This window comes from Saccostrea echinata, unplaced genomic scaffold (genome assembly GCF_033153115.1).
Source record: "Saccostrea echinata isolate AGI-Se365-2 ecotype Australia unplaced genomic scaffold, CSIRO_AGI_Sech_v1 ptg000020l, whole genome shotgun sequence".
NCBI classification, from domain to species: domain Eukaryota; kingdom Metazoa; phylum Mollusca; class Bivalvia; order Ostreida; family Ostreidae; genus Saccostrea; species Saccostrea echinata.
Window position 1 is genome coordinate 707,501 of NW_026889769.1, and position 27,049 is coordinate 734,549.

The 27,049-nt window shown below is 31.6% G+C and overlaps 1 protein-coding gene across 1 annotated transcript; it reads right to left on the bottom strand.

Moving 5' to 3' along the window:
- Nucleotides 1-9,832: 9,832 nt before the first annotated feature.
- On the bottom strand, nt 9,833-12,911 carry LOC133189899 (GLIPR1-like protein 1). The gene is made up of 7 exons (XM_061325313.1): nt 12,767-12,911; nt 12,052-12,102; nt 11,579-11,702; nt 11,216-11,319; nt 11,017-11,120; nt 10,110-10,222; nt 9,833-9,958 (listed from the first exon to the last, which is right to left on the bottom strand). The coding sequence occupies exons 1-6, from the start codon at nt 12,845-12,847 to the stop codon at nt 10,117-10,119; spliced, it is 570 nt and encodes a 189-aa protein (XP_061181297.1). The 5' UTR covers nt 12,848-12,911; the 3' UTR covers nt 9,833-9,958; nt 10,110-10,116.
- Between the last annotated feature and the right edge of the window lie 14,138 nt (nt 12,912-27,049).

The following is a 27,049-nucleotide window of genomic DNA, read 5'->3' on the forward strand; positions in this document are numbered from 1 at the left end:
CTTAAATATTTAAGAATTCATGAAGGATTTATAAACATTAGAGGAATACCCCGCAGTGCAATGCATTACCACTTCTGGGGGCGTTTCCGTGGGCCTTTCCTTTGTTTAACATATACATATACCAATTATTTAATAAATGAGTTTATAAGTCCAATTAAAAATCCGCCAAAATGGTCGCGGTTTTTAATAACCACTTAAACTGTAACTGTAACCACTTAAACTTCATTGCCACGCATGGTCACCGATTTTGATGAAACAAGTAGACTGCACTGAGATACATAATTGTCGTTATTGTTTTGTTTATTTTGTTGAATGATATTGCCATGGTTACTTAAATCGAAATTTCTGAAAAAATTGTTTTAAAAGGCTACTCCTCCTACAGTTTTAGTCTGATTGCAATAAATCTTGCCACAAAAAGAGACTAAACCAAGGATCATTATTCTATTTATTGCTGTTGCAAAGTTTCAAGTCCAAGATGCTAGTCCAAGTCCAAGTGGAATTCTTGATAACATTAAAGAGGGAGAAATCGATTTAAAATTTATTGACAAAATTGTAAACGATACATGTAGCATTCTCACATCGAGTGCAAAAGAAACATTTGGGATAAAAAATAATAATCGTAGTAAAACAAACATAGAATTTCGCAAACCATGGTTTACAATGGAATGTAAAAACGCACGACAAATATTTCGTAAAGCTAAAAGACTCTATCAGAAATATAGAAGTAAAGATCTTAAAGACGATATGTATGGTAAAGAAAAAAAAATATAAAAAAGTGTTGAAAAAACCATAAAAATCAAACAAAAGAAAAAATGAAAAAACTCAGATCAACAAATCCGAAAGAGTACTAGAAAATAATAAACTCAGGGCAAAATAATAGAAAAAATGTTGTGTTGGAAAGCTATTTACATCCATTTTAAATAATAGACTTAATAAATACTCAGAAGAATTCAAACTAATACAAGAAAATCAAGCTGGATTTCGTAAAAATTATGGTACGACTTATCATATATTTACTTTGCATACAATCATCGAAATATTCAAAAAGATAAAAAGAAGAATTTTTTGTGCGTTTATTGATTTCGAAAAAGTTTTTGATTCTGTGTGGAGAATAGGACTCTGGAACAAAATATTATTTGATTGTAATATAGATGGAAAATGTTTTAGCATTATCAAGAAAATATATGAAGGTATCAAGGAAAAACTAAAAGTAAATGGTATACTATCTGACACCTTCCCTTGTCAGCTTGGTGTAAGACAGGGTGAAAATTTATCCCCTTTTCTGTTTTCTCTCTATTTAATGATTTAGAATCATTCTCACCATGAATAATATAACTGGTCTGGAGAAACTATCTGAAATGATTGAGAATGAACTTCATGTATATATCAAGCTTTTTGCTCTGTTGTATGCTGATGACACTGTTTTATTTGCTGAAAACCCTGAGTCACTACAAAATATGTTGAATTGTTTTCATGAATATTGTATAAGATGGCGGTTAAAAGTGAATGTTGACAAGACAAAAATAATGATTTTTGGAAGAGGCCGAAAAACACAGGATTTATATTTTACTTATAATGGTTTAAGTCTAGAGATCGTTGACAGTTATAAGTATTTAGGAATATATTTTTCTAAATCGGGATCTTTTAATCAAAATATAAAAGAACAATACAATAAATCTGTTAAAGCTATGTATGGAGTGATATCAAAGTGTAAACAACATAATCTTCCTATGGATTGTCAGATAGATATGTTTGATAGAATTGTTCAACCAGTTTTATTATATGGATGTGAAGTATGGGGATTTACAAAAAATAATTTGACCGAAAAACTTCACTTAAAATATTGTAAATATATCCTAGGTTTGAACACTAAAACGCTAAAATTCATGGTATATGGGGAACTTGGCCGATTCCCACTTATCATTAATATTAAGGTGAGAATGATTACTTTTTGGGCAAAACTTTATTTTTCACAAACGATGGATAAATTTGCTACAAAAATTTATGCATTGGCATCAAGACATAATTTGTCTTGGGCCAACTATGTTAAAAATATTTTAGATGAATGTGGATTATCTTATTTATGGACAACACAGCAGATGTACAGTGTAGCATGGGTTAAAAATGAAGTAAAAAGAATACTTGTTGACCAAAATATCCAAAACTGGAAAAGTAATGTTTATAATTCATCCAAGGGTATTAATTATCGAATTTATAAAGAAATACTTGAACCAGAAAGATATCTTGTTAATATGCCTCGAAAATTATCAACTTTGCTATGTAAATTTAGATGTAACAATTTTAAACTCCCTATTGAAACTGGGAGATGGAATGGTCTCCCAAGAGAACAAAGGATTTGTACTTTATGTGATCTTATTAAGATTGGTGATGAATTTCATTATGTTTTTGAATGCACATGAAAAGAAATTAAAGAGGCTAGATTAAAATATATTTCAAAATATCTCATATGCAGACCAAATATAGAGAAATTTAAAGAACTTTTTTCAACAACAAACTGTTCAATATTGAAAAAATTATGCAAAGTTTTGTTGATTGTTAAACAAATTATAGATGGAAATAATTGATTTGAATCTTAACATGATATTTTGTACTGTTTATTTTAAATGTATTATATTCTTTTTCCTGTGTTTGTATCTTATCCTACCTCCTCTCTACAATGTATGTTTGTACATTTATGAGAATAAAATCATTGTCATTGTCATACTTTTATCTTCCTTTATAAGTACAACCAGTAGAACTACATTCTCGTCAGAGACTTCTGGTTTAAATTCTTAATTATTATATTCAATAAATAATTAACCGATCATATTGTGGGAAATCAAAAATGGCGTCAGAAGTTGAATGAAAAGGATAGCACAAACTATAGTTTTGCTATACGTGAAAATTTTCAAACTATAAAAAATAGTAACAGTAATAGTAATGGATGTATAATAATTGTGCATACTGTTTCTTCATAAATACAGCGAAAAAAACTATCGCAAAGCAAGTATAAATTGTACCGAAAATATTAATTTGGAGTACAACATACATTTACGATTTTTATATCTTTCACCTGTTTTAATACTTTTTTTATAATTTAAATCAAGCTTAGCTATCTGTACACTTTTCAGTACTTTAATCATTTTTATGTTTCTTTTTTCTTTTTTACTGATGCATAAGAAACAAAGGATCTTTATATATATATAGAGAGAGAGAGAGAGAGCACATTTTTCAACAACTCTTAAACTAACATAACTGCCCTAAGTGAAGAAATATTAATATAGAAAGCACAAAGAAATTCACTTATATATAGATACCCACTTCGATCCCATCCCGGCGTTGAACTCTCGACCCACGGAATCTGTCTCCTAGCAGTACAGGTACAGCGCGCTACACCGCTCGGCCATCTAGGAGTCAAAAAAACTTGCTTTCGATACCGATGGAATTCTCGCGGCGCTGTTCTACACTACACGGTCATTGAGAATGGAAGAGAGATATATAAAAATCATGTTCAGTTTATGAATTCAGTATTTAGAGTAAAGTTCTCATTATTGATATTTATGAAATTATGATAAACAAAACTTTTCTGAGGAAAATTTTCTCGACAAAATTTATTCTTTTATTCAAAAAATAATGTCTTATTCGTGGTGTTCGAACCCTAGCAATAAAAATCCTGAGTATAATTTTCTTTCGAGACTAGCACGCTAACCACTAGACTACACAAGTCCTGATAAATAATGGCATTCAAATCATGTTTGTGGTATGACCCTTGACTTAATGGAATTAATGGACTTCAAGTATTTCTCGAAAAGATGCGAATTATATGTCATAAAAGTATATTTTTAAGGTATAGTTGGTTTTTGCTCCATATTTTTGAAAACCAAAAAATGGATATTTTTATGTAATTTTCGATGATTAACTTTCAAAAAAAATGAAGCAAAGACCCACTCATATCGAAAAATAGTATTATACACGTAGTTTGAGAAAATGACTCTTTTTTTCCCTCTTTAGTTTGTGTACAATATTTCATAAGCAAATAATTTCAATCTTTGTGAGATTTTTGCAAATTGTAAAGATTTTTCATAAAGTATATTTTAATGTTAGATGAAATATCAAGGAAAATTTTGATATAATTGAGATTTAATTTTTCACCTTCATGTTTGTCACACTATAGGCTTTTCGCTCGTCATGTTCGCCCATCTTCCTTGCCTAGTAGGAATCTTTGCGTTAAACTTTTTCATTTTTTTTCAGGAAAAAAAGTCCTCACTTGTTTGATGTGCCTTCAAAATAAGAGTTCTTCCTGAGATTGACTGAACCTCTAATCCGAAAATTTTACATTATATTTTAGTTATAACAAAATACTTGAATTCTAGGATGCCAATTACATTATATTCAATGGAAAACCTATGATTAAATTGAATACAAAAAGCAGTAAGTGAGGAAATATATTTTGTGGCGGAATGTTTTCTAGACGAAAATGATCCTTTTTTTTAAGCTCACTAAGCTCAAGTGAGCATTTCTGATCACCTGTTGTCCGTCGTCCGTCTGTCTGTTTGTATATCCGTCTGTAACCTTTTCACATTTTTAACTTCTCAAGAACCACTGAACCAATTTTAAAAAAAGCTGAAACTTGTGTGGAAGCATCCTTGGGTAGTGTAGATTCTAAATTGTTCAAATCATGCCCCCCGGGAGTAGGGTGGGGCCACAGAAGGGAATCAAAGTTTAACATTGAAATATATAGGCAAAATCTTTGAAAATCTTCTTCTCAAGAACCACTGGACCAGAAAAGCTGAAATTTATGAGGAAGCATCCTGGGGTAGTGTAGATTCTAAATTGTTCAAATCATGGCCCCCTGGGTAGGGTGGTGCCACAATAAGTATTACAAAGGAGGGGGAATCTGGTGAAGAACAGCAGGGCCAAAGTAACTCAGGTGAGCGTTGTTGCCGATGGGCCTCTTGAAACAATGTCCAGTGCATTTTGGGTTGTATACGGAAATGAGTTCATCTGAGCTACTTTAATAAGCCTGAAATTATATTTTGAATTTTTTATGCAAGTTAGCGGCAGCAGAGTCGATCAAAATTACTCGTCTGCAAAAATGAACTTCAACTAGCGCGGCTTATCTCCCTTTGCTTATGACGTCAGTAAGACCCAGTCGTACATTTAGTTCTAACATTTATACAACCGATCATGTGTTTTGCAGCGTAAATTTTAAGAAATATCATTATTTAGGCTAAAACGTCGCATAAATATACGATATTCAAACAAGACAGTATTTGTCTTTTAACGTCCTACTGCATATTTGCAAGATATTAGTATGTTTTATCTGTGTAATTTATTGTCGTCCTTCGAGACTTCAATCGACAAAGAGAGAGATGATACTACAAAGAGAGGGGGTCTGTACTCGAGTAAGTGAATATAGACGCTGTCAAATAATTTACAATTGAATAAATTTCTTGCATAAGAATACTGATGATTTGTTTTCTGATTAAATTTTTAAGCCATGATTAGATGATGCTATCTAGGTACTCGGTAGCACGCGCATTTATAAAGCTGAATTCAATTGACCGCGCTGTGTGTGAAAGTGAAACTAAACCTGCATATAAATGATTTCATTTATTTATGGGAAATGATATGATTCTACTGCTTTCTCCCGTTCTCAATTACTTTTCTCTCTTTGGTTTTCCCTGTCTCGATGACCCCCCCCCCTCTCTCTCTCCGTATTTTTTTCTTACCAAAAAGTCGGTACATATACGCATAACACCGTAACTATATTATCGTAATAATCTTAAAAAGTCAGACATTAAACTTAATTCTATCTGTGTAATCCTACTTTTCTGTATGTATATATTTACAGACCGAATTGTTCAAATTTGTATCAGTTTATTTTAATACCGATTATCATATAGTCTGATTAAAAAAAAATGTTGAACTGTAAAAGTATTAATTTTGAAAATTATCGGTAATTGTTCAGGTTCAGTCTCGCAAATAATGGGGGCATGGATTTTTTTTAACTGATCAATTAATGCACAAAGTTTATGAGTATTTTCAAACTGCAATTGCTCAGCCAAACTGTAAGAAGTATCAGCACCGTAACATTACAGTGTATTTATATACATTCTCGTAATGCAGGTAAGTTTTGAGCAATTTTTTTTAAAATCATGCATCTTGTGACAGCAAAATTACGGTGATGTCATAAACCCCTATTTCTATATCGTTTTTACATTAGTCCTCGTGTTTCAGATTGCAGAAAGCGTACATTCAAATACGCCGACTTTTCGTTGATCCATGTTTATCATGAACTTCAATATCCCCGTGTTTATTTGGGAAAAAGGGGGGTTACGCTTGAGCTACATATTTTTCCCTCTCAATATATGACACAACTTTACAGATTTTGCATGCCCATTAAATTTTTTATTGTAAGAAGTTTCAGGTCAGTGTTAATTAATTACGCTGTTTTTGTTGTTAATTATACAATTTTACTGGGAATGGAAAAAAATATATCATATACGTATCAAACAGAAATAAGAAGATTTTAAATTGTTTCTAAAGTATTAATTTAAAATAAGTAATCATAGTTGGAGGAGAAAAATCTTGATTTCTACGGGGTATTCATCAGGATCATCCTACGATTAAAAGCTCTCGTTTTCAGTTGCTGTGTCTAATTAACGATTAGTTCAAATAGAGTAAACTGTACTTTAGAATCAGATAGCTCATCTGAATACATAATCACATTTATACCCACAAAAATGACTAAAATTAACTCAATAAAATACGGTAAAATTACACTGTCTAGATCTAATGCGTTATTTACATCAGTGGGTCTTTGTGACGTCATAAAAACACAAAATCAAGAACGATAAGCGGGTAACAAATTTATCAAGTGGACACGTTTAGGCCTTCGTTTTTCAGTTAAGCAAAGGCAAAATTTTTTACTAAACGTGATTTGACATTCTTTCATACCAGTCTTTATGTTTAAAAAGTAAAATCCTAGTGTTAAGGTGGTATGGGATACCAAACGAAACTTCTCCTACATATTTATGTACCCAAATTAGAAGGATTTGAAATACCCCCACCTTTCAGTATATTAAAGTGTAATTTTAATAATTTTTTTATTATTTTAATGAGAAATGCAAAAACGATTTTTTTTCTTGCATAATTCTTTTTTCATAAGCTTAATATTATAGGCAGGCGTTTGCTAATATAAAGTGTTTATAAAAACAAAAATGACAAGAAATATGTCTTAGTATTTTTTTAATTTTCAACAAAAAATAAGCGTAAAAAACTGGGAAAACTTTATTTCTTGAAAACAGACGGATAACATTTCATGAGAGTCTACAATAAGAATGTTTCTTAATATGTTAGCAAAGTGAAATAAACAAATTGAAAATATATATATAAATGGAAAATATAAAATGCATTTAAAATTTTTTGAATTAAAAGATCCGAGCGGAAGAGTTATCCTTCTTTATTTTCCAAGGGTTGAAAAAACCTGGGTGCTATTTTAGAAATGATGAGCATTTTTTCCCAAACATAAAAAAATCGCACTTTGTAGTTTTCAACTTTGAGCGGTTTTGAAAACAATGCATGGACAATCGCTTTCCAGGACGTGTCTTGTTCAGAGCAATTGCATTCATTTGAACGTTTTGGGACTATATACAACAGCTAGCTGATTTGTGACCAAACAGTTACTTCTTGAATTAAATAACAAAAAAGTCCAGCTCTGGTTAACGTGATAATTGATTGGTGATAATTCAGCACAATGTGAAGTAATCGCACTTATCCATGCCTCACCGCACACAAGGTGCTGTACAGTTACTCAAACAATTGAAATACAGCTTTTGCTTAAAAGTGTTCAAAAGCAGCAATGTTGAAACTACCTTTTACAGGGGTTTGCTTTTTTAAATGTCCGTTGTACAATTATAAGTAAATTTATATACTTGCGATTTTTTTGTCTGTTTTTACTTAAAATGCCGACTTGTGAGAACTTGCATTGAAATAGGCTTCAGAGTGTTCTTTTCAACGGTGTATCTACAAATTTTGACCCGATAATAAGCACTCATGCAAATCAAAACAATACTTCAAACGGAAATACGTCATAACGTGGAGGTATCCCATACTACCTTAAGAATCGTTTCATATGACCTTTAAGTTTGGATTCGTACATTTCCATGCAGACCACACTTAGAGTTATCTTGTGCAGTGGTATTATTTTTGTTGGTCCCGAATTACATATTAGATGAATCGTTAAACTGTTTACACTACGTATTACTCCGTCTACCTCAGAGGCTCACGACGGGGAGGACTGGTCGACAGGGGATGCTTATTCCTCGTAAGCACTTGATCCCACCTTGAATTATGAACTCTGATATGTTGTAATTTTGTCCCTTTATTAGCCGATCTTATGAAGCAGAATTTATTTAAATCTTTAGTACATAAAAGAAAACAGATGTATTTTTGTGATGGCCTTCGATTCGACATTAAGGTCAGATGATATGTTCCTCAATAACATACATATTTTTTTTCACAATTATTTGTGATTGAAGTATTGCTCACAAAAAATTGAGGTAAATTACGAGGCATATGTGCTAAATTCCAAAGGGTAGTATTTCCCATATATTCCTACTGGAAATCATTTGAATCGCTGATATCACATCTTTTGGTAAAAATTTTATTTCAGCCAATTTGAAAACAGTTTAGAAATAAGAAAATAATAATACATGTGTATTACGAAGAGATGCAAAAACAAATATTGAAGGAAACTTCAAAGACAGTTAAATCAGATATTTTTTCTTGGTTTAGTAATATAAGTGGAAAATTACATTACATAGTGGAAATAAATTCGTGGGTCTCTTCATACTTTGGAAACAACGGAAATTAAACCCCCACGAAAATTAGTGATTTCACAGTAATCTTATCAAGTTACAATCTTTATTTTCACTCTTGTACGTTGATCCGATGTATATGAAAGCGAAATTATAGTCACCACAAACATGGGTCTCTTCATACTTTGGAAACAACGGAAATTAAACCCCCACGAAAATTAGTGATTTCACAGTAATCTTATCAAGTTACAATCTTTATTTTCACTCTTGTACGTTGATCCGATGTATATGAAAGCGAAATTATAGTCACCACAAACTCTTACAGAACTGTTTCATGTATGTATATTTTACTAGCCATTATAGCATTGATGGCAAACCAACAGCTAAACTTCCTGATAATGGGATGACTTCAACTTTTCTATCTTCAACTTATTCAGGTAGTAATATATCACCATTACAACCTGCATTTGTTGTTTATATACCGGTATTTCCCATTTTATTCAAGACGCAAGAACATTCCTCAAACGATCAATTCTGAACCGAGCAGGCTAGTGAAAAAAGCGAAGATAACGAACAGTGATCGATCTTAAAAAAAAAAAAAGACAAATGATTTGTTGTTACAGATGTAGCATTAGTCCCGTCTCAAGTCAAACATTTATCAAATTCTTCAGTTATTATGATGATCTTGTTTGAAAATATTACATATACGTGTATATCTTTGGGTTGAATGTTGACTGGTGTTTTACATAAAAAATTTAAGGTCATTGTTTTTACACGTAAAATTTGTTTGTCGATTATTTCATTCACATGACCAATACAATAGACTTAAAGGGAGTGTAAAGGTCGACAGGGGATGTTTACTTCTCCATGGCATATGATCCCACCTCTGGTATTTCCACGGCTCCGTATATGTTCTGTCTCCAGTTTTAATTCAATTATTGAATTTTGAGCTTGATAACTGTTTGTTGTCTACATTTTTTTTAATTCTATTTCCCTGACAATCTGTTACATTATTTTAAGCAATATTTTAATATATCAAACTTTTACATGATATACAATTGAGCAAGGGGACAGAGTTATACTAGTCCCCTCCATAAGCCTTGTACATATCTCTTCCTAAAGAGGTTTTTCCATTACTGCAACATAAAAAGAAGTGAAAGTCACGTTAATTAGTAAAACAAAATAATGCAAAGCCCTTCAGTAATGAAATGTTCACGTCTTGACGATTAATCAAAACATGCATTGAATAATTTTACAGTCGCACAAATTTATACATCGGTTCCACACCATTGAATCACGAGTCCTGTTTGGCACACAGTCCCTTCTGGCATTTGTAGCCTTTGGGACATTGACTACATCGATGCCCGGGAATGTAAGGTTTCTTTCCCCTCCAGTTACCCCTACAACACATAATTATTATTATTCTACTAAATGTCATAAAGAAAATAACAAACTCTTCAACTCAGTGTCAATAACTGTTCATTTTATATCTGATTTTGCATATCCTGTGCTTTGGGTTATGCTGCTGGGCGAATACTTAATCATTTGTGGGATCTAATGGTTCTCCACTGAAACAGATTATAAACGTTTGTGATACTACTAAGTATTTCATCGTAAACAGCACGAGTAAAATCCGAAACTTCATCCAATGTTAAAAGAGATTTACAATGATTATTGCACTATAGAGTTCAAAACCTTGACATTTACAATGGTTATTGCAGTATAGCGTACAAAACCCTGACATTTACAATGTTCATGCAGTAAAGAATACAGAACCTAAACATTTACAATGGCCATTGCAGTAAAGAATACAGAACCTAAACATTTACCATGGCCATTGCAGCAAAGAATACAGAACCTAAACATTTACAATATGCAGATATTTGTGTAAATCAAAGCAGACTATAACTGTCCCACTAAATAAAGAAATCGCCTTTATATGGAATCCGGATATGGCCACGTAGTTCACTATCGCAATATCAAGCATCGACTACTTGTATTAGGTCGATAGCGCAATAACGCTGATGCGCTGGTGAACTACATGGCCCTATCCTATGGAATCATCGCACCAAAGGTTTGGTTCGATAGTGCGGATTTCATACTATCCGAATTCCATTACCTTTATGCATATTTTCACTCCAATAGATTTTTCAATCGAGGATAAATCGGGAAATAATCTATCATTACTACTTGCCTTGGTCCATAGTTACATACATAGTTGTAACCACCTCTCCCGCGAAAGAAATGAGGACAAAATGCTACAGCACAACCGAGATATTCCGATTCAGCCCATACTGCCTACGGTAAGAAAATTTCTACACTTATTAGTTTGCATCCAGAATGAACAAACTTGTATTTTTGTTATGGGTTCTATATTTGTTTTTGCATCAAACCTGTGTATAATGGCCACATACACCAGTACAAGAGTCCTTATCAAAATTATAATGAGCCCTCTCCTTGCACCAGCTGGCTACTGCTTCAAAACCTGTTTTTTGACCTGAAAAGTTGGGTTGTTGATAATGATTGGTAGTCAGTTACAAACATTCTCTTCATTTATATTGTTTTGGTAATAAAATGAAGATAACTTCAATCTTGTGACAAAGCATGGGGGTCAAGCATATGTAATGGAAGCTTCTAATCAAGACACGATTCTGTCCCTTTAAACATTACTTTATGTTAAATATATTGGTAAAGTGTGAATTCAATACGATGCTTTTTAAATACAAAATATGTAGAAAGAAAACCCACATACGTACGGGTACTTCTGTGTATATTTTCGCCAATCTTCCTGAAATGTCGAGTCTTTCTGTTACGATTGTGTCCCCTTATGCAAGCATTTGCCCAATCTTGGGCGAGAGAGGCTAATTCGTCATTCCATTTCTAAGAAGATTTTTTTTTTCATTTTCAGAGTTCATTTTATTGTAAAATTGCTATCAATTCACTTTCATATTCAAATCTCGTCTGCGTTTTACACTACATGTATTAAAAAATTATAAAGATTAAAAAAAGTGAAAAAAGGCATTTGATTTATTAATCATTTACAGTTATTTGAACATCTAACCGCAGAATAAACTCATCAACTACTGGTACATCAATAATCCAATGATTGGGTAGTTAAATAGATACTTGCAAATTCATGACAAATACATTATGTAAAGAATATTTTGCTGTCAAGAAAACATTTTGTTTAATTCATCTCAGTCAAGGAAAAATAATTTATGTATCTTACCATTTCTTTCATGTTGGCAGCATTTTCATACCGCCTTACAAGGTTATGGGCCTAAAACAAATCCACATCTTATGATAAATGATTATGAAATGATTCCAAAACGGCTTAGTATTCATCGTCATCTTCACTAGTACAATATATTGTCATTGTCATGCTTTGTTATTTGAATTCAATGGTGAAAATAGAAAAATGAATAAATATTTAAAATTGATAAAGATGCGTATTACTCTTAAAGTTTAAAAAAAAATGTATATTGTAATCAGACATTATCATTTCACATTATGAATTGTGATGTATGTGACCCTTAACTTAACATTAAGAGTTACTTTGGAATCATTAAAATTCATGGGGGCCAATTTTCATGGATTGCTTAATTCTTACAGGCTCGTTGAAACATAATCTCGTGTATTCTCTTATCCTTACAAAAGGAAATGTGACTTTGTAACCCTAATTGATTAATTCGTGGAGGATGCTAATTCGTTGATGAGAGGTACCCACGAATTCCACGAAAATTGAGCCACCACGAAATCTAATGATTCCACAGTATTTGCATTAGCTCTTTTGGGTTTACAGATTGCGAAATCTAACTAGGAACATTTTCTTATAAAATGCCCAATATTTTTATGCGATCTTTCTCGAGAACTTACCGATACATTCACTAATTGACATTCCACTATAAAGATAATTAGAGTAAATTAAAAAAAAAAAATCAAACCTCTAAAAATTCGTGCTGTTCCAAAGATTGTACTCCAATGCTACATCCCAGAATTAGAAGGACATATATAGCAGCATCCATAATCAGTTTATAGAGAATCAATGTTTACACGAAATAGAAGCTTTTACTGTATATATGTTTTCCTTTTATGTTAATATTTGTTCCTAAAAATCAAATTTGATGCAAGTAGTCGGACATGAAACCACAAAAAGACTCTTGTTGTATAATTTATTCTTACACCTCGAGACCTCATTGAATTAACATCTTATTTATGCTGTAAAATAAAGAACAAAGTAATAAACATTCATTTTGATGAAGTTTATATTCCTTTGTTTCTTTCAATTTCAGGATTGGTTCGTAGATTTAGCTGTGGATGGTTTAATACTTGGTTGGAAGGCAACGTATCCTTTACTGGTATCGTGATATATACACTCTCCACCCAGTATATTCAAAATTTACAGGATATACTGGTTTTACACTTTACGTAAATCGGGTTTTTTTTTTTTGGGGGGGGGGGGGTGTTTATCCCTTAGTTCCACATTGCCACGGTAAAATTTACTTTTTCTTCTTAGACTGATAGGAAAAAACGATGGGTCTCTAGGCAAAATAACAAGAAGTGTTACAATACTATATAATTAGAGAGTAAATCCTCGAAGAATATCAGGTTAAATATTTTTTTAATACAAAAACAATTAAGATCTTTCCCTTGAAAATATTTTTATTTTTCCCCGGGATATATATACCTCTGGTACTGGGGGAGAGACAAATTCTAACTCATCATTATTAATCATTCAAAAATTACGCGGACTTGTTGCACAGAAAAAAATATTTGAAGACATTATCAGGCAAAAGTCAAACTTGATATAATAGAATCTTCAATTATATGATCATCAAAATTCCATATCAAAATGTTGTAAATTGATACCAATTTTGGGTGATTTAACAGGACATATCATGAAGTCACGGTGCAGAGAAATCTTTGACGTCACGGGCAGTTTAAAAAATATGAGCTTTCATTTTCTCAGCATTTTCCCTCAGAGTTTGATACTGTACAGTTTGGGTTACCTTATCCACTCAGCATTTATATAAACATCCATATACCATTGCTGGTCAAGCTTAAAATCTATAAAACAAGTGTAGTATATTCTTTTCTGTTTTAAACCCCCAAACTGCCGATAGTTCTGAAATGTTGTGTGACGTCTGCATGTGACTCTCAATCACGTTCCAAACAGTCCAGATAGAGTTTTCGTCAGTGATCTTCACCCCGTCCCCTCCTGGACTGCCTTTTACTGAGGTCTAACCGTCTAAAATTCCACTTTGCTTTTTGTAGACATATGTCGGGAATACCCTGGTTTACTACATGTTTCATCAAGCATATTTTTGGTTTATGTTGGCGTTTTCTCGAGCATTACACATAATTTGATAAAAGTGTGCTGCTCCGTCAATTCACGAGACGTCATTTTTGCAGGTATTTTCACAGGAATGGCATCGGAGAAAATCACTATATTTCTGATAGTACTTCAAATATTACGTCAGAAATCTAAATACATGATAATAGAGAAAAAAAAAGATACCTTTGAGAAAATTGTCGAATAATATCACGAATTATAGAAAATAAATGAGTAAAATTTTAGATTTTAGCACGTTTGTTTTTCAAATTTTTGTCATGCTCCGTACATCACGATCAGCGATACATAAAAACAGCAATAATTTTAAGAGAAATTAATTAAAATCCAAAAAAAATACCAAAAATTTAATGGAATCTTTAAGAAATATGTTTCTGTGAAATTCCATTGCTATTTGACGTCCGTAAGAGTAAATAATAGCAGAGTCCGCGTAATTTTTGAATGGTACAATAATATTCATTTCATTTAATTTTTTTAACTTAAAAGTTTTTTTTTTATCTAAAAGTTGATACATGTATATAGTTTTATAATCATCCAGATTTGAAAGTTTCAGAAAATTATCCAAAAATGGGATTAGATTTTATATAACAATCGGTGATGCTTTGATTTTTAAAAGAATGAACCAATTATAGGATAAAGTATGTTATGACATACTTTTAAAATATATCCTTTAGTGTAATGTACTTTAATACAAGGTTTAAGGCACTGGAATTTAGATGTTTATCAATTAAGTAAATATGTTTATTTTCAAACAGAAAGATGGTACTTTAGATCGAATATCAAATAGGTATTTTTAAAGGTTAGACAGGAGATTTATGTATACAGTAAGTAATTATGAAAGCAAAAATTCACATTAATTTAGAGGAAAATATAGGAAATAAAAAATCTTTCCAGTTCTAAAAGACATAGAAATATGAAACGAAAACTTAAATATGAGCTTGACGTAATACAAAATAAAATCGTCAAAGATATCAAGACCAGACCAATAACAAACTTATTGATTGATTATATGTTGTTTTACGTCCCATTCGAGAATTTTTCACTCATATAGAGACGTCACCAAATACCAGTGAAGGCTTCAAATTTCCTTTACTCGGAACTTAAGGCCATTGAGCAGTGAGGGATCTTTATCGTGCCAACGCCTGCCGTGACACGGGACCTCGGTTTTTAAGGTCTCATCCGAAGGACACGCAACTTTCACTTCAAAGTGCCGAGGTGCCATGGCGACGGAACAGTTGCTACCCATTTTTTATTGACTTAGGTCAGTCGCGGCCGAGATTCGAACTCACGACCTCCCGATCACGGAGCTAACACTCTACCGACTGGGCTACCGTGAACGGTTAATAACAAAATGAACGTGCATTCTGGGAGTATTGCTGAGCATTATAATTCCCCTGTTGGGACCTGTTGTCTGATTCCCTTCAGAAAAATTAGAAACCAAGTCCAAAGACATGATGAACTCACGATATCGACGGTAGATTTTAAAAATGTTATATATTTTTTTTAATGTCTTTCTTAATGCTTGTATGTATGATTAAATACTTTTCCATTTACGATGTTTTCCTTACTGTCGATAATGGAATCGATATCGAATATTGATCGTTGAATACTAGTAAGAGATGGTTATCTCCCTTAATACTGTTTCTTTTAACGTGTGTTTTACTTGAATACTTTCATTCTTAGTTTTCATTAACTTAGATATCGTCGATATCGAATCGGTTGTTATCTTACTATTGTGTTTCTTTATACTTGTGTGTATGTTTCAATACTGTCCGTGTAAGATGTTTCTCTTGCTGTTGATATTGTCGAAATCGACGATACCGTATCGATATTGAATCATGATCGTTTAGGAGTGGGTTATGATTAATACTTACTGATGTATTTTACAATACTTTGTGTATATTTGAATATTTCCTCTTACGTGGTTTGCACTACTATCGATTATTATATTGTTATATTGACGATATCAATACTATCAACAAAACGCTTAATCTTGTATATAGTATCATTAACACAATATACATATTAGGAACACGATATAGTCGATATATAGCACTTGATCATTGAGGTGTATATTCCAGTTTGTTAAAATAACCTTTCTCTTCCTTCAAGAGGTTGACATTTTTTTTGTGACTAAGTCTAATGTCCATAAGACTAATGTGTCCTTTTAAATTTTCTTTCTCTGTGTGGAGTTGGTCAAATAATTATGTCGTACATTCGTTTGAATAGGTAACTATAGTTTACATTTCAAACTATTTTAATATTTCCACCCGTTCCTGGATGATCTCATTATAATTCAGTTATCAGGTACAGATAAAACATTAAAACCTTTTACATAAGGCGTTATATCTTGCCTCGTCGCAGATCGTGTCCCACCTCAAAATGTTAATGGACTTTGTATTTTTTTCATATTGTTGCATTTGATGACTTATGAAGTTTAATGAAGAGTTACCTATTTGAATTATAAAAATATGAATTTATAAAAAGAAAATTAAAGTCTAGGCCATAAACCGGAATAAAAAGCGAAGAGCGTTGAGATTTTATTTGCTGAATAAATTAAGGACATTGTCGGTAATTTGATACCAAAAGTTTAAGCTTGTTTGTAATACCAGAAAACATTAAAATTTAAACTTTGTGCACTACAAACAGTTCTTAGAAGGTAGGGAATATTTTTTTGCGATTCAGTCTTGAGCGTCAGGAAAACGAGGTCTAGATTTAAAAAAAATTATATCATATGATCTTTTGTTATCGAATATGAGGTTGAATATATATTTTATTAGATTGCCATCCATAATACTCAGTATATACCCTAGTACATGTATAATCAATATTTTTCATAGCTCAATCTTATTTTTTAGTTCTGAACGCCTATCTGTGTCTCTTCTTTTAGGTTGAAATGGGTGAATTCAAAAAAAATGCCCGGCAAATTGATTTTTTTAAAATAATAATTGAACTTACCATATCATATATTTCAATTATAACATCATATTATATATACATTCTATTTAAAAATTCTGAAGTGACAATAAAATCGACAAATGCATTAAAGAGTTTCAGAATTTTTTTTTAGTAGAACTTCATTTGAAAAAAGAAAATATTACTACATTACATTACATTACTACATTACTTTCTGAAATACATACTCAAAAGGAATTGTAGGTTTATATCTTTCAGAGATATAAGATCTAAACCTAGTTTAGTTTCCTCTCCTGAATATGTATATATAAAAATGGCTTTTTGATTGTTATCAAACATTAATTGTTTCTATTCAGTTCAGGTTTGAAAAGTTTTAATAAGAAGGAAATCTGACTACTATTTTGTGCATTTAGTAACTCTTCAATTCTAAGCCAAAAAAGAAGTTTGATAAAGAACGTTTTCTTATTTAAAAAAATACTAGATTTTGAAGTGCTCCTATTTTACCATATTTTGTTACTCGTACTCTCGAAACATCCGATATGTATTTTATTAAACATTGTTTTAATAATTGTAACACACAATATCCCATTTAAAATTTTGTAAAGCAGTTCATTGTTGACATTGTTTATCATCTAGGGAAATGTTTTCATATTTTCTTGACCAAGAAAAAAAAACTTATTTGCTTATGTTAATATATGAAAAAAAATATTTTAGTGATGAAAACTATTCTGTGAATTGACTTTAAATGTCCAAAAAAGCTGTGATTTGTTAATTTATACATACTTTTTATGTCTCTTCATGGCTAGAAGTCATTTAATCATTGAATGTGAATCTTTATAAAAATGTGTTGCCCTCCTGACCATGGAAATATGGATCTGAAACACAGACAGATCCTGTAAATGATAGATTTATTTGGTAAAAATGTTCTTTATTTTCCAAAACAGAGAGCAAAAAATTATATATTGACAAAAGTTTTTTTTTTCCACGTGTGGGAGCAAAACATGAAATGTAACACTCCTGACATAAATCGGTATGCACAGATACTTGGCTCTCATTTATACTGCTTGCGATACATGTAGCATTTTCAGTTATTGTTTTACATTTTGACTTACTTGTCATACAGATTTTTATAATCATTTTTTTTTTATCATCCTTATATTTTTTATGCTGCACTCATGACATGGTATAATAACATTTTTTAAGAATCAGCCATGACCATAACTTGGTCAAGCAAATGTTACTAAAAGCTCAATATATTGAATTTTATCAGGAAAATCGTCATTTCCAACATAAATCGTTATTATTTATTTAACAGATTTTCAAAAAATATGAAATTTTAAAAATGTCACAAAAGGTGTTACACTTCCTACATTTTTAGCATCATTTTTAGGCATAACTTTTTTTTGTGTCTTAAAATATTAATGGGATATTTGGTAGGCATTTAGCCAGCAACAAAAGACATGTGCTGAGCTACAGAAATTCATTCACATAGCCTGATTTCTTAGTGCATGTTGATAATTATGTGTCCGGTCATTTTTTTTTTAAATTCACCTAAATTTGGAATGTGAAGATAACAAAAAAGTTCGATTAAACAATAAACTTTGAGATCAGAGCTAAAAGCGACCCTGAAAAAGAAATCAAAGGTGGGATACTGTACTTTTGAAAAGTAAGCATCAGTTCGAGTACGAATTGTTGATTAAAACATTGTCGATATATAAAAATGTCGAATTGAAAGCCACGGCAAGGGAAATCTTTTTTCATGTCGAAGTTTTTAAAGTAAATTCTGCTCAATAAGAAAAAAATAGGAAATTATGTTTTAGTTGTATTTACTTACAGTCAATATATTTCTATAGAACTTTGACAAACATCAAATAAAGATACTTTATTGTAAACCTACAAATTCGACATGAAAATTTACTCCCTAATACTAACGCAAAATGTGTACTTAGTCTAGTTGAGGGTAGGACGATGGACATAAAATATAAAGCAGTACTTAATTATTCTTTGTTTGGAAATACAACCTATCGTTGGTTTGTAATTTGACTGACACGTTACCCATAGGTAAGCCATTAATTTGTTTTATACCAATTTTGACTACGGATTACTCCGTTACTTGAGTAAATTAGAAAGCTCACGGTGGGTGTGTCCGGTAGAAAGGGATGCTTACTCCTTTTAGGCACCTGATCCCACCTCTTGCGTGTCCAGGTGTCCGTGTTTTTGTCTGATCACGTTTCGTATTTTTTTTTTACATGATTTATGAGATTGATTACAGTTCGTTATCTTGAACTTTTTATATTGAGGAAATATATTGAGAGACTGACAATTTCAAACTTTGTATGCATACGTATTTAAAAATATTTCCCCAGCATTAAAAAATAACAAAAGGAAAAATTTACCAAAATGAAAGGATTTCAGATCGCTTTAACCCATGTGACACATTGTGGGTATACCTTGCTCCATATTGCCTTACACTATTTCGGCCTATGTCTATGCCAGTTTTTTTCAGGGTGAAACTTTATAGAATGTGTTAAAAAGACGCCCCTTTCTCTTTTGGCGTCATTTTAACCCCTTAATTGTTTGGGCATTCCATGAAAAAAATTAGGATAAGATTTCATAGAACTTACTGAATGAGGTAAAAATTGTCAGTTGGAACAATTGTGTCATATAACATAGGGGTGAATTAAAAAAAATGGCCTGACACATATTTATCAACATGCACTAAAATACAGGCAATGGGAATAAATTTACTTCTATGTCTCAGCATATGTCCTTTGATATTGTTTAACTATGTCAAATATTTCATTGATTTTCTCAAGTCACAAGACAGTTATGCCCAAAAATGATGTTAAAAATGTCAGGAGTGCAACACCTTTTTGTGAACATTCTGAAAATTCAATATTTTTTTTTAAGATTTGTGAAATAAATGATATTGGTTTATGTTTGAAATAAAGACATTCCTGTTAATATTAAAAGTATTGAGCTTTAAATGTAGACTGCAGCAACTTTTGTTTGACCACATTGTGGCCATGGCTGATGGTGGAAATAAATGCTATACCATGTCAGGTGTGCAACAGAAAAAACGAAGTGTTGCCAAAAAACATTGATTTTAAATATCTGTATGACAATTAAGTCGAAAAAGAATTTTCCAAGTGTAGAACAATAACTGATATACATGTACTATTTAAAATTACACATGTAAAAAATGTTATATAGATCAATAGCATCATTAATGAAAGTCAAGTATCTGTGCATACCCAATTATATCAGAAGTGCAAAATTTGATGTTTTGCTCCCCAGCATGGAAAAACTTTTATCAGTATATGAATCTTTAATTTTTTTTGGAAAATAAAGACACAAAGAACATTTTTACCAAATAGATTTATCAATTACAGGGTCTGTCTGTGTTTCAGATCTATATTTCTATGATCAGGAGTGCAACACATTTTTTAAAGATCCAAGTTATAATTATGATGAAAAGTTTTCTATTCATACTAATAAATATTCTTTAATCAATAATGATCTATTTGAATAATTGAGTACTAAATTATTGACAGTTTTATTTATCAATCCAGATGTGTTTTTATCTTTTCTTTGAATTCTTTTTATGAATGTAAAAAAAAACCCACACACACTGAAAAATTATTACAAAATGCAAGTAATTCCATCTCAACATAACTGAAACAACGGTACACGTTCTGATGTAATTTATACTTCACAATTCTACTGTAAAGACTCACATGGTCTTGGTTAGGAGTGCTACAAATATGTTAGAATTATTGCTGATCAAATATGAATAAATATAAAGACAAAATTGATGAGTTGAATGTTTCTGGTTGACCTCAACTGCTTACTGTGTTTGTCCCGTGAAAGAAAATATGCTATAAATATACTTTTATCTTCTAAATGAAATATATGGAGATATCGAACAGTATTCAAGCTCAAAAGTCCATTCAAACAATTCAAATCAGGACCAGAGCTAACACGGACCTCTAAAACATAAGAGGTGGGATCAGGTGCCATGGAGGAGTGAGCATCTCCTTCTGACCGGTAACATCCGCTGTGTGCTTGTCATCTTCGGGAAATAATGGTAAAATCCGTCGATAATTCAGTGCGTAAATAATGGCCTAACAATTAGTATGAAACACGTCAGTCAGCATTTGACTTAATAATAGTTTTATTTGCTAACAAGGTCATTGTATCGAGCAAAGAACTTACAAAAGATGACTTTAAATGGGACTGTTTAAATTCTTATTTTATCAACTTGTTTGTCAATAACTTACCGCGTTTTAGAAATTGTTCATACGTAGAACATGCTCTTGCGTATCGAATCAACTGAGAGATATAAACCCCGTTTGCAGGTGATAAGGGTATATTGCTGCATAAGTAAGGGAAGTTGACGATTGACAAGTTAAAGTCATCTCTTTTATCATAAAGCTTTGTTGTTAGATTACCATCAACGTCTTTTTCTAATAAAATATCCAAATATGAAACAGATGTGTCAGAATCTGTGGTATCTTTTATTTCAAGCTCACTGGGATATATCGTGTCGACATATGAATGGAAATAACTATTATTAATTGATGATACGTCGTCGATATATCTAAATGTCGAATTGAAGGCCACAGCAAGAGTTTTCTTTTTCTCACGCATAAGATTTTGAATGAATTCTGCTTCATATGAATACAAAAATATATCTGCTAATAACGGGGCGCAATTGGTACCCATAGAAATTCCAACAGATTGTTGGAAGGCCTGGTCTCCAAAAACCACGTAGATATTGCCAATCAGAAACTCAAGCATCTTTTAAATATAATCCTCAGAGTACTTGTGTGTACAATCAGAATGTTTTTACCAAATAATTTTGCAAATGACCAATGACAAGGTAATTAAATTTACGATTTCCATTTTTATTGAAAAAGCAGATGTCAAAAAGCCTGGACTTTAATTTATCGTGGGGAATGGATGTATATAGAGTTGAAAAGTCAAAAGTTTTATGTTATTGATTTTGGTAAGATTTTTGTGATTTCCAAATGTTCCTTAGAATTTTTAAGAATCCACATCTGATTTACTTTGTGAAATGTGTTCTATGGTTTTACTTTTGAATTTTACTGCAGTTAAGAGTGCAACAAAACTGTTTTATAATTATCAATGAACTTCATCTATCTTTACTAAAAAAATGAATTGAAGATAATGTTTGATACTACATGTATTTGGAGTTCAAATTCTTATGTCTATCGACAAATTACAGATATTGGTTTGGACATTTTACAGTCCATTCACAGAATAGTTTTCATCATTAAACATACATTTTTAAATATATGTTACACAAGCAAATACCGGTAGTCATATTTTGAAGTCTAGAAAATATGAAGAACTTGTCGTAAATGATTTAAAAAAAAATATCAAAACTGATTTACAAACTTTGAACGAGTTATGGTGTATTATAATTTTTAAACCAATGTTTAAAAAAATACATATCGGATGTCAGGTATGCAACATAGGATCACTTCAAAATCTAGTGTTTTTTGTAAGAAAACTTGTTAATCAAAATTCTTTTCGGTTAGATTTAAGGAATTGACTTAAATGGACAAAAATGTAATTTTTGGGGAATGTATTGAATCATATTCTCTCATATTTAAACTTCTCAAGCCAGAATTAAAAAAAAAACTTCAATGTAAAATAACGATCAAAAAGCCAATTCTTTCACAAATACAAGTGAAGAAACTCAATCAACATTAGTTGTAATAATTCATTTCCCTGACACCATTTTAAAGCATAAAAACTTTAATTTCTTTTGAATATGTATTTTAGATAGTCTTTTAGGATGTAGCAATATTTTCTTCAACTGAAATTTTACTAATAAAAATTTTGAGACGTTTTTATGCAATTGAATATTCTATTGCCACTTCAAGACTTTTTACTAATATGCATGTACAGTATGGTGATATAAGTGAAAAATATGTTATGGTTAGTTGAATTTTTAATTTTTTTTTTCAATTTGGTGGTAATTTTAAAAATTCACCCATAAGTGAATTAAAGTGATTATCGGATGACAAATGCTATCAAGAGTTTTTTTCACGTAGAAAATACACCGTATTTTCAGGCGTCACATTAACACTTTATTAAAAAATAAAAATTATGATTTATAATTTATTTTATAGATAGAAAAGATGATGCTAACTAAATATGTAAACATTCATAGATGTACCTCAAGCGGTTTTAATTCCATGGCGTTAGTTCACGCACTTGTTTATAACCCCTCATACCTTTACGCTAAAAATACTTTGTAAACTATATATGCAAAAATAGTTATAGGTATTGATATTTTTAATGTTCAGAATGAAATTCCTCAAAATTCGAACCTGTAACATTTCTGTCTAATCAAAATTTTACTATCTAATTTTACACTAATGAAAAATGTTAGAAAATGATATCTATGGCACGCCAAATTCACAAAAATTAGATAAACCTAGTTTAACAGTTGATAAACTAGGTTTATCGATTGTAAACTATAGTTTACGAACTGTAAACTATAGTTAACGATTCGTTAACTGTAGTTTGCATTTGTAAAACTATATTTAACGCTTGTATAGTGTAGTTTACGAATGCTAATCTATGTTTATTTGTCTGTAAATAAACGTTAACAAAGATTTTGCTGATAAATATAGATTCTCGTATGTAAACTATAATTTGCATTTGTTAACCATAGTTAAGAGTTGTTAATCAAAGTTTTACAAATCGTAAACTATATTTATCAGATAAAATATGTTTTACATTCATTAAGTATAGATTTCAGTCGTAAACTATAGTTAACTGTCATTTATACTCAAAAACTATATTTAACAGACGTAAACTATACTTATCTATCGTAAACTATAGTTTTGAGAGCTAAACTATGATTCGCATTTGCCAATCATAGTTTATCCTCATAAACTATAATTCACACTCGTAAACTATAGTTAAGAGGTGTTAAATATAGTTTATGAATCTAAACACCTGTTAACGATAGTTTTCAATTCAAAATTTCGCGGCACCAATCGCGAGAGGTTTTATCAGTGCGGTGATTAAGGACAAGTGTTGGGCATTACCTAAAGCAAAGACCGAGTTATATATAATCAATTAAATGGGATTAATTGTATTTGTTTTAAAATGTCGTGTATATATACATTTCCTATGGGAAATTTTAAAAAATATATTTTAAATTCTTAAAAGACAGAATATTACGAGCTTTTTGCTCAAGCAGAGGAGGGTGAAGCGCGTTTTACAATGTGCCAAGCATTTTCCCGCCACATCTCATCACCAAAACAAAGAAACTGAAAGAGAGGAAATGCAGTGGCGGATCTAGATGGGGTTGTGGGGGTTTCAACGTCCTCCTTTGAATTTGTGTGTGTGTGTGAGAGAGAGAGAGAGATCTCAAATATTTGTTGTGTTTTTACTAATTAAAAGTAAATGTTCCTTAAAAGGCCACTTTTATTTATGTATGAAGAAAATTCGGTTGTTGAAAAAAATAAATTCTGCGCATGCACTGTGTTATGTCTATATTTACAGATTAATATAAGATAAACATGTAATTGTCGTAACATAGCAAAATCTTATAATGCTGTAACTAGGATTAGCCGATCTATAATTTACAAAATAAACTATTGTTAACTATAGTTTTGATTGTAAACTATGGTTTAGAGTCGTGAAATCTAGTTTCACAGAAAATTGTGCATCTCCGATACAAAATAAGAGTTTCTGTTCCTAAACTGTGTTTCTCAAATGTAAAACTATGTTTATCGCATTTTTGTGAATATGGCGCTATGCATGTATGTCTGTAAAGTATACTTTACAAACCCTAAACTATAATTTACATTTGTTAAGTATAGTTTAGAGTTGTAAATCATAGTTTACAAATCGTGAAACTATATTTATCAGATAAACTATATTTTGCAGTAGCAAATGACTGTTTTCCGTGTTAATTACAGTTTACGCTTGTGAAACATAGATTATCGTGTAAACTATAGTTTACAGATGTGAAATATAGATTATCATCGTTAACTGTAGTTTACGGTCCGTAAACTATAGTTTACAGTCGATAAACCTAGTTTATCAACTGTGAAACTATGATTAGCTCATTTTTGTGAATTTGGCGTGCCATAGATATCATATAAAATTGAAAATACTTGGATGATCTTTCATTTTCAATAGAGGGTACCTGCCATTCTGTCCCAGGAAAAATGTTCAAAAGACAACAAAGTATTGAAGATTAGAAATCACTGATGCTTACTTAAAGGGGAAAATACATGCAAATGAAGTATTCAATTACTTCATCTAATAATATTAAGAATACTTGAAATGTTTATTACACCATCGATTTCAGTTTATTCAGTCACAGGGTAGATCACTATAATTATACATAAAAGTACCATGAAATTAATTAAACTCTTCAGTGTGCAGTGTGTAAAGTTGAGTTAACAATGTTTTACCATAGTCATTGCAAAATTGTCTGTTCTAACCTGTCTAGTATTGAATTACGTAAAGGGGTTGTTTTTAGAGCTGACAGATTTTCTTTACATGTATATTCAAAATAGTTGAAAACTAACTGGCACTCAGAGGAAGCCAAAGTCTGTTGAAAAGGGGTAAAATAAACCCTGGTTTTCTAGAGATTTTCATAGGACATATCAATAAAGAAAAAATGTAGATTTTAATCAGCTGTAAAACAAAATCAGACAAATGCAGGACACCAGGAAACTCTAGGGTCATTAATTTGGGATATTTAATTTGATTAGGATCTGGGACTGTTCAGAATATGTAGCCAGGGGACTAATGAACTGATCCTAGGAGTGTGATCCCAATAGGTGGAGAGAGGGCCTTAACTCTGAGCTGATCCTTGGTATGTGTTCACAACAGGGGGAGAGAGGACCTTAACTTTGGGCTGATCCTAAGATTGGGTTTTCTTAACAGATGGAGAGAGGGCATAACTTTGGGCTGATCCTAGCTAGAGTGTGTTCACAACATATGGAAAGAGGGCCTTAACTCTGGGCTGATCCTAGGTGTGTGTTCACAACAGGGGTGGAGAGAGGGACTTAATTAACTCTGGGCTGATCCTAGGAGTGTGTTCTTCACAGGTGGAAAGAGGGCCTTTACTCTGGACTGATCCTAGGAATGTGTTCACTACTGGGGGGGGAGGGAGTCTTAACTCTGGGCTGATTCAAAACAGGGAGATAAAGGGCCTTAATTCTGGGCCGATCCTAGGAGTGTGTTCACAACAGGTGGAGAGAGAGTCTTAACTCTGGGCTGATCCTAAGTGTGTTCCCAAAACGTGGAGAGAAAGTCTTAAGGATACAAAACACAAAAATTTGATGCATGGATAGATATATTTTTTTTGACTGATTTTGAATGGAAATGACATAAGAAATCCATAAAATATATATATTAAAAAAAAATTGCATGTTTTCTTTGGTGCTTAAATATGTAACTTTTTGTCGTTTTCTATGTAATTCTATACAAAATTTTGCACCCACTTTTAACATTGTGACAAAATCTTACAAAATTGTCCTCCTTTACCTGGCAAACATTACTCAGGCTACCTCTTTGAATATCAATCTATGAGAAACATTGCTGATTTCTGAAAAAAGTTTGTGTTTTTTATCTTTAACTCTGGGCTAATCCTATGAATATGTTCACAACAGGTAGAATCTTGGCTGTCCTAGGATCGTCAATCCCAAGTAAATATCTCGGCAGGATACTTTAAAGACACATCAAAGAGCAATTAATCTTTCTACATCTCCTTCGATTCAAACTGATTAAATTCGGTTTTTTGTTATACTCCAATGTTATGACAGTCGTTGTACAAAGCGACTAACAGAATTACAGAGCATAAAAAAGATGCGATTTTAATCAGATTGACTTTGACTAATCAAACCTTGTTATCTTGAATCTGATGGTTTGAAATATCCAGGAGTCTGAAATATTGCAG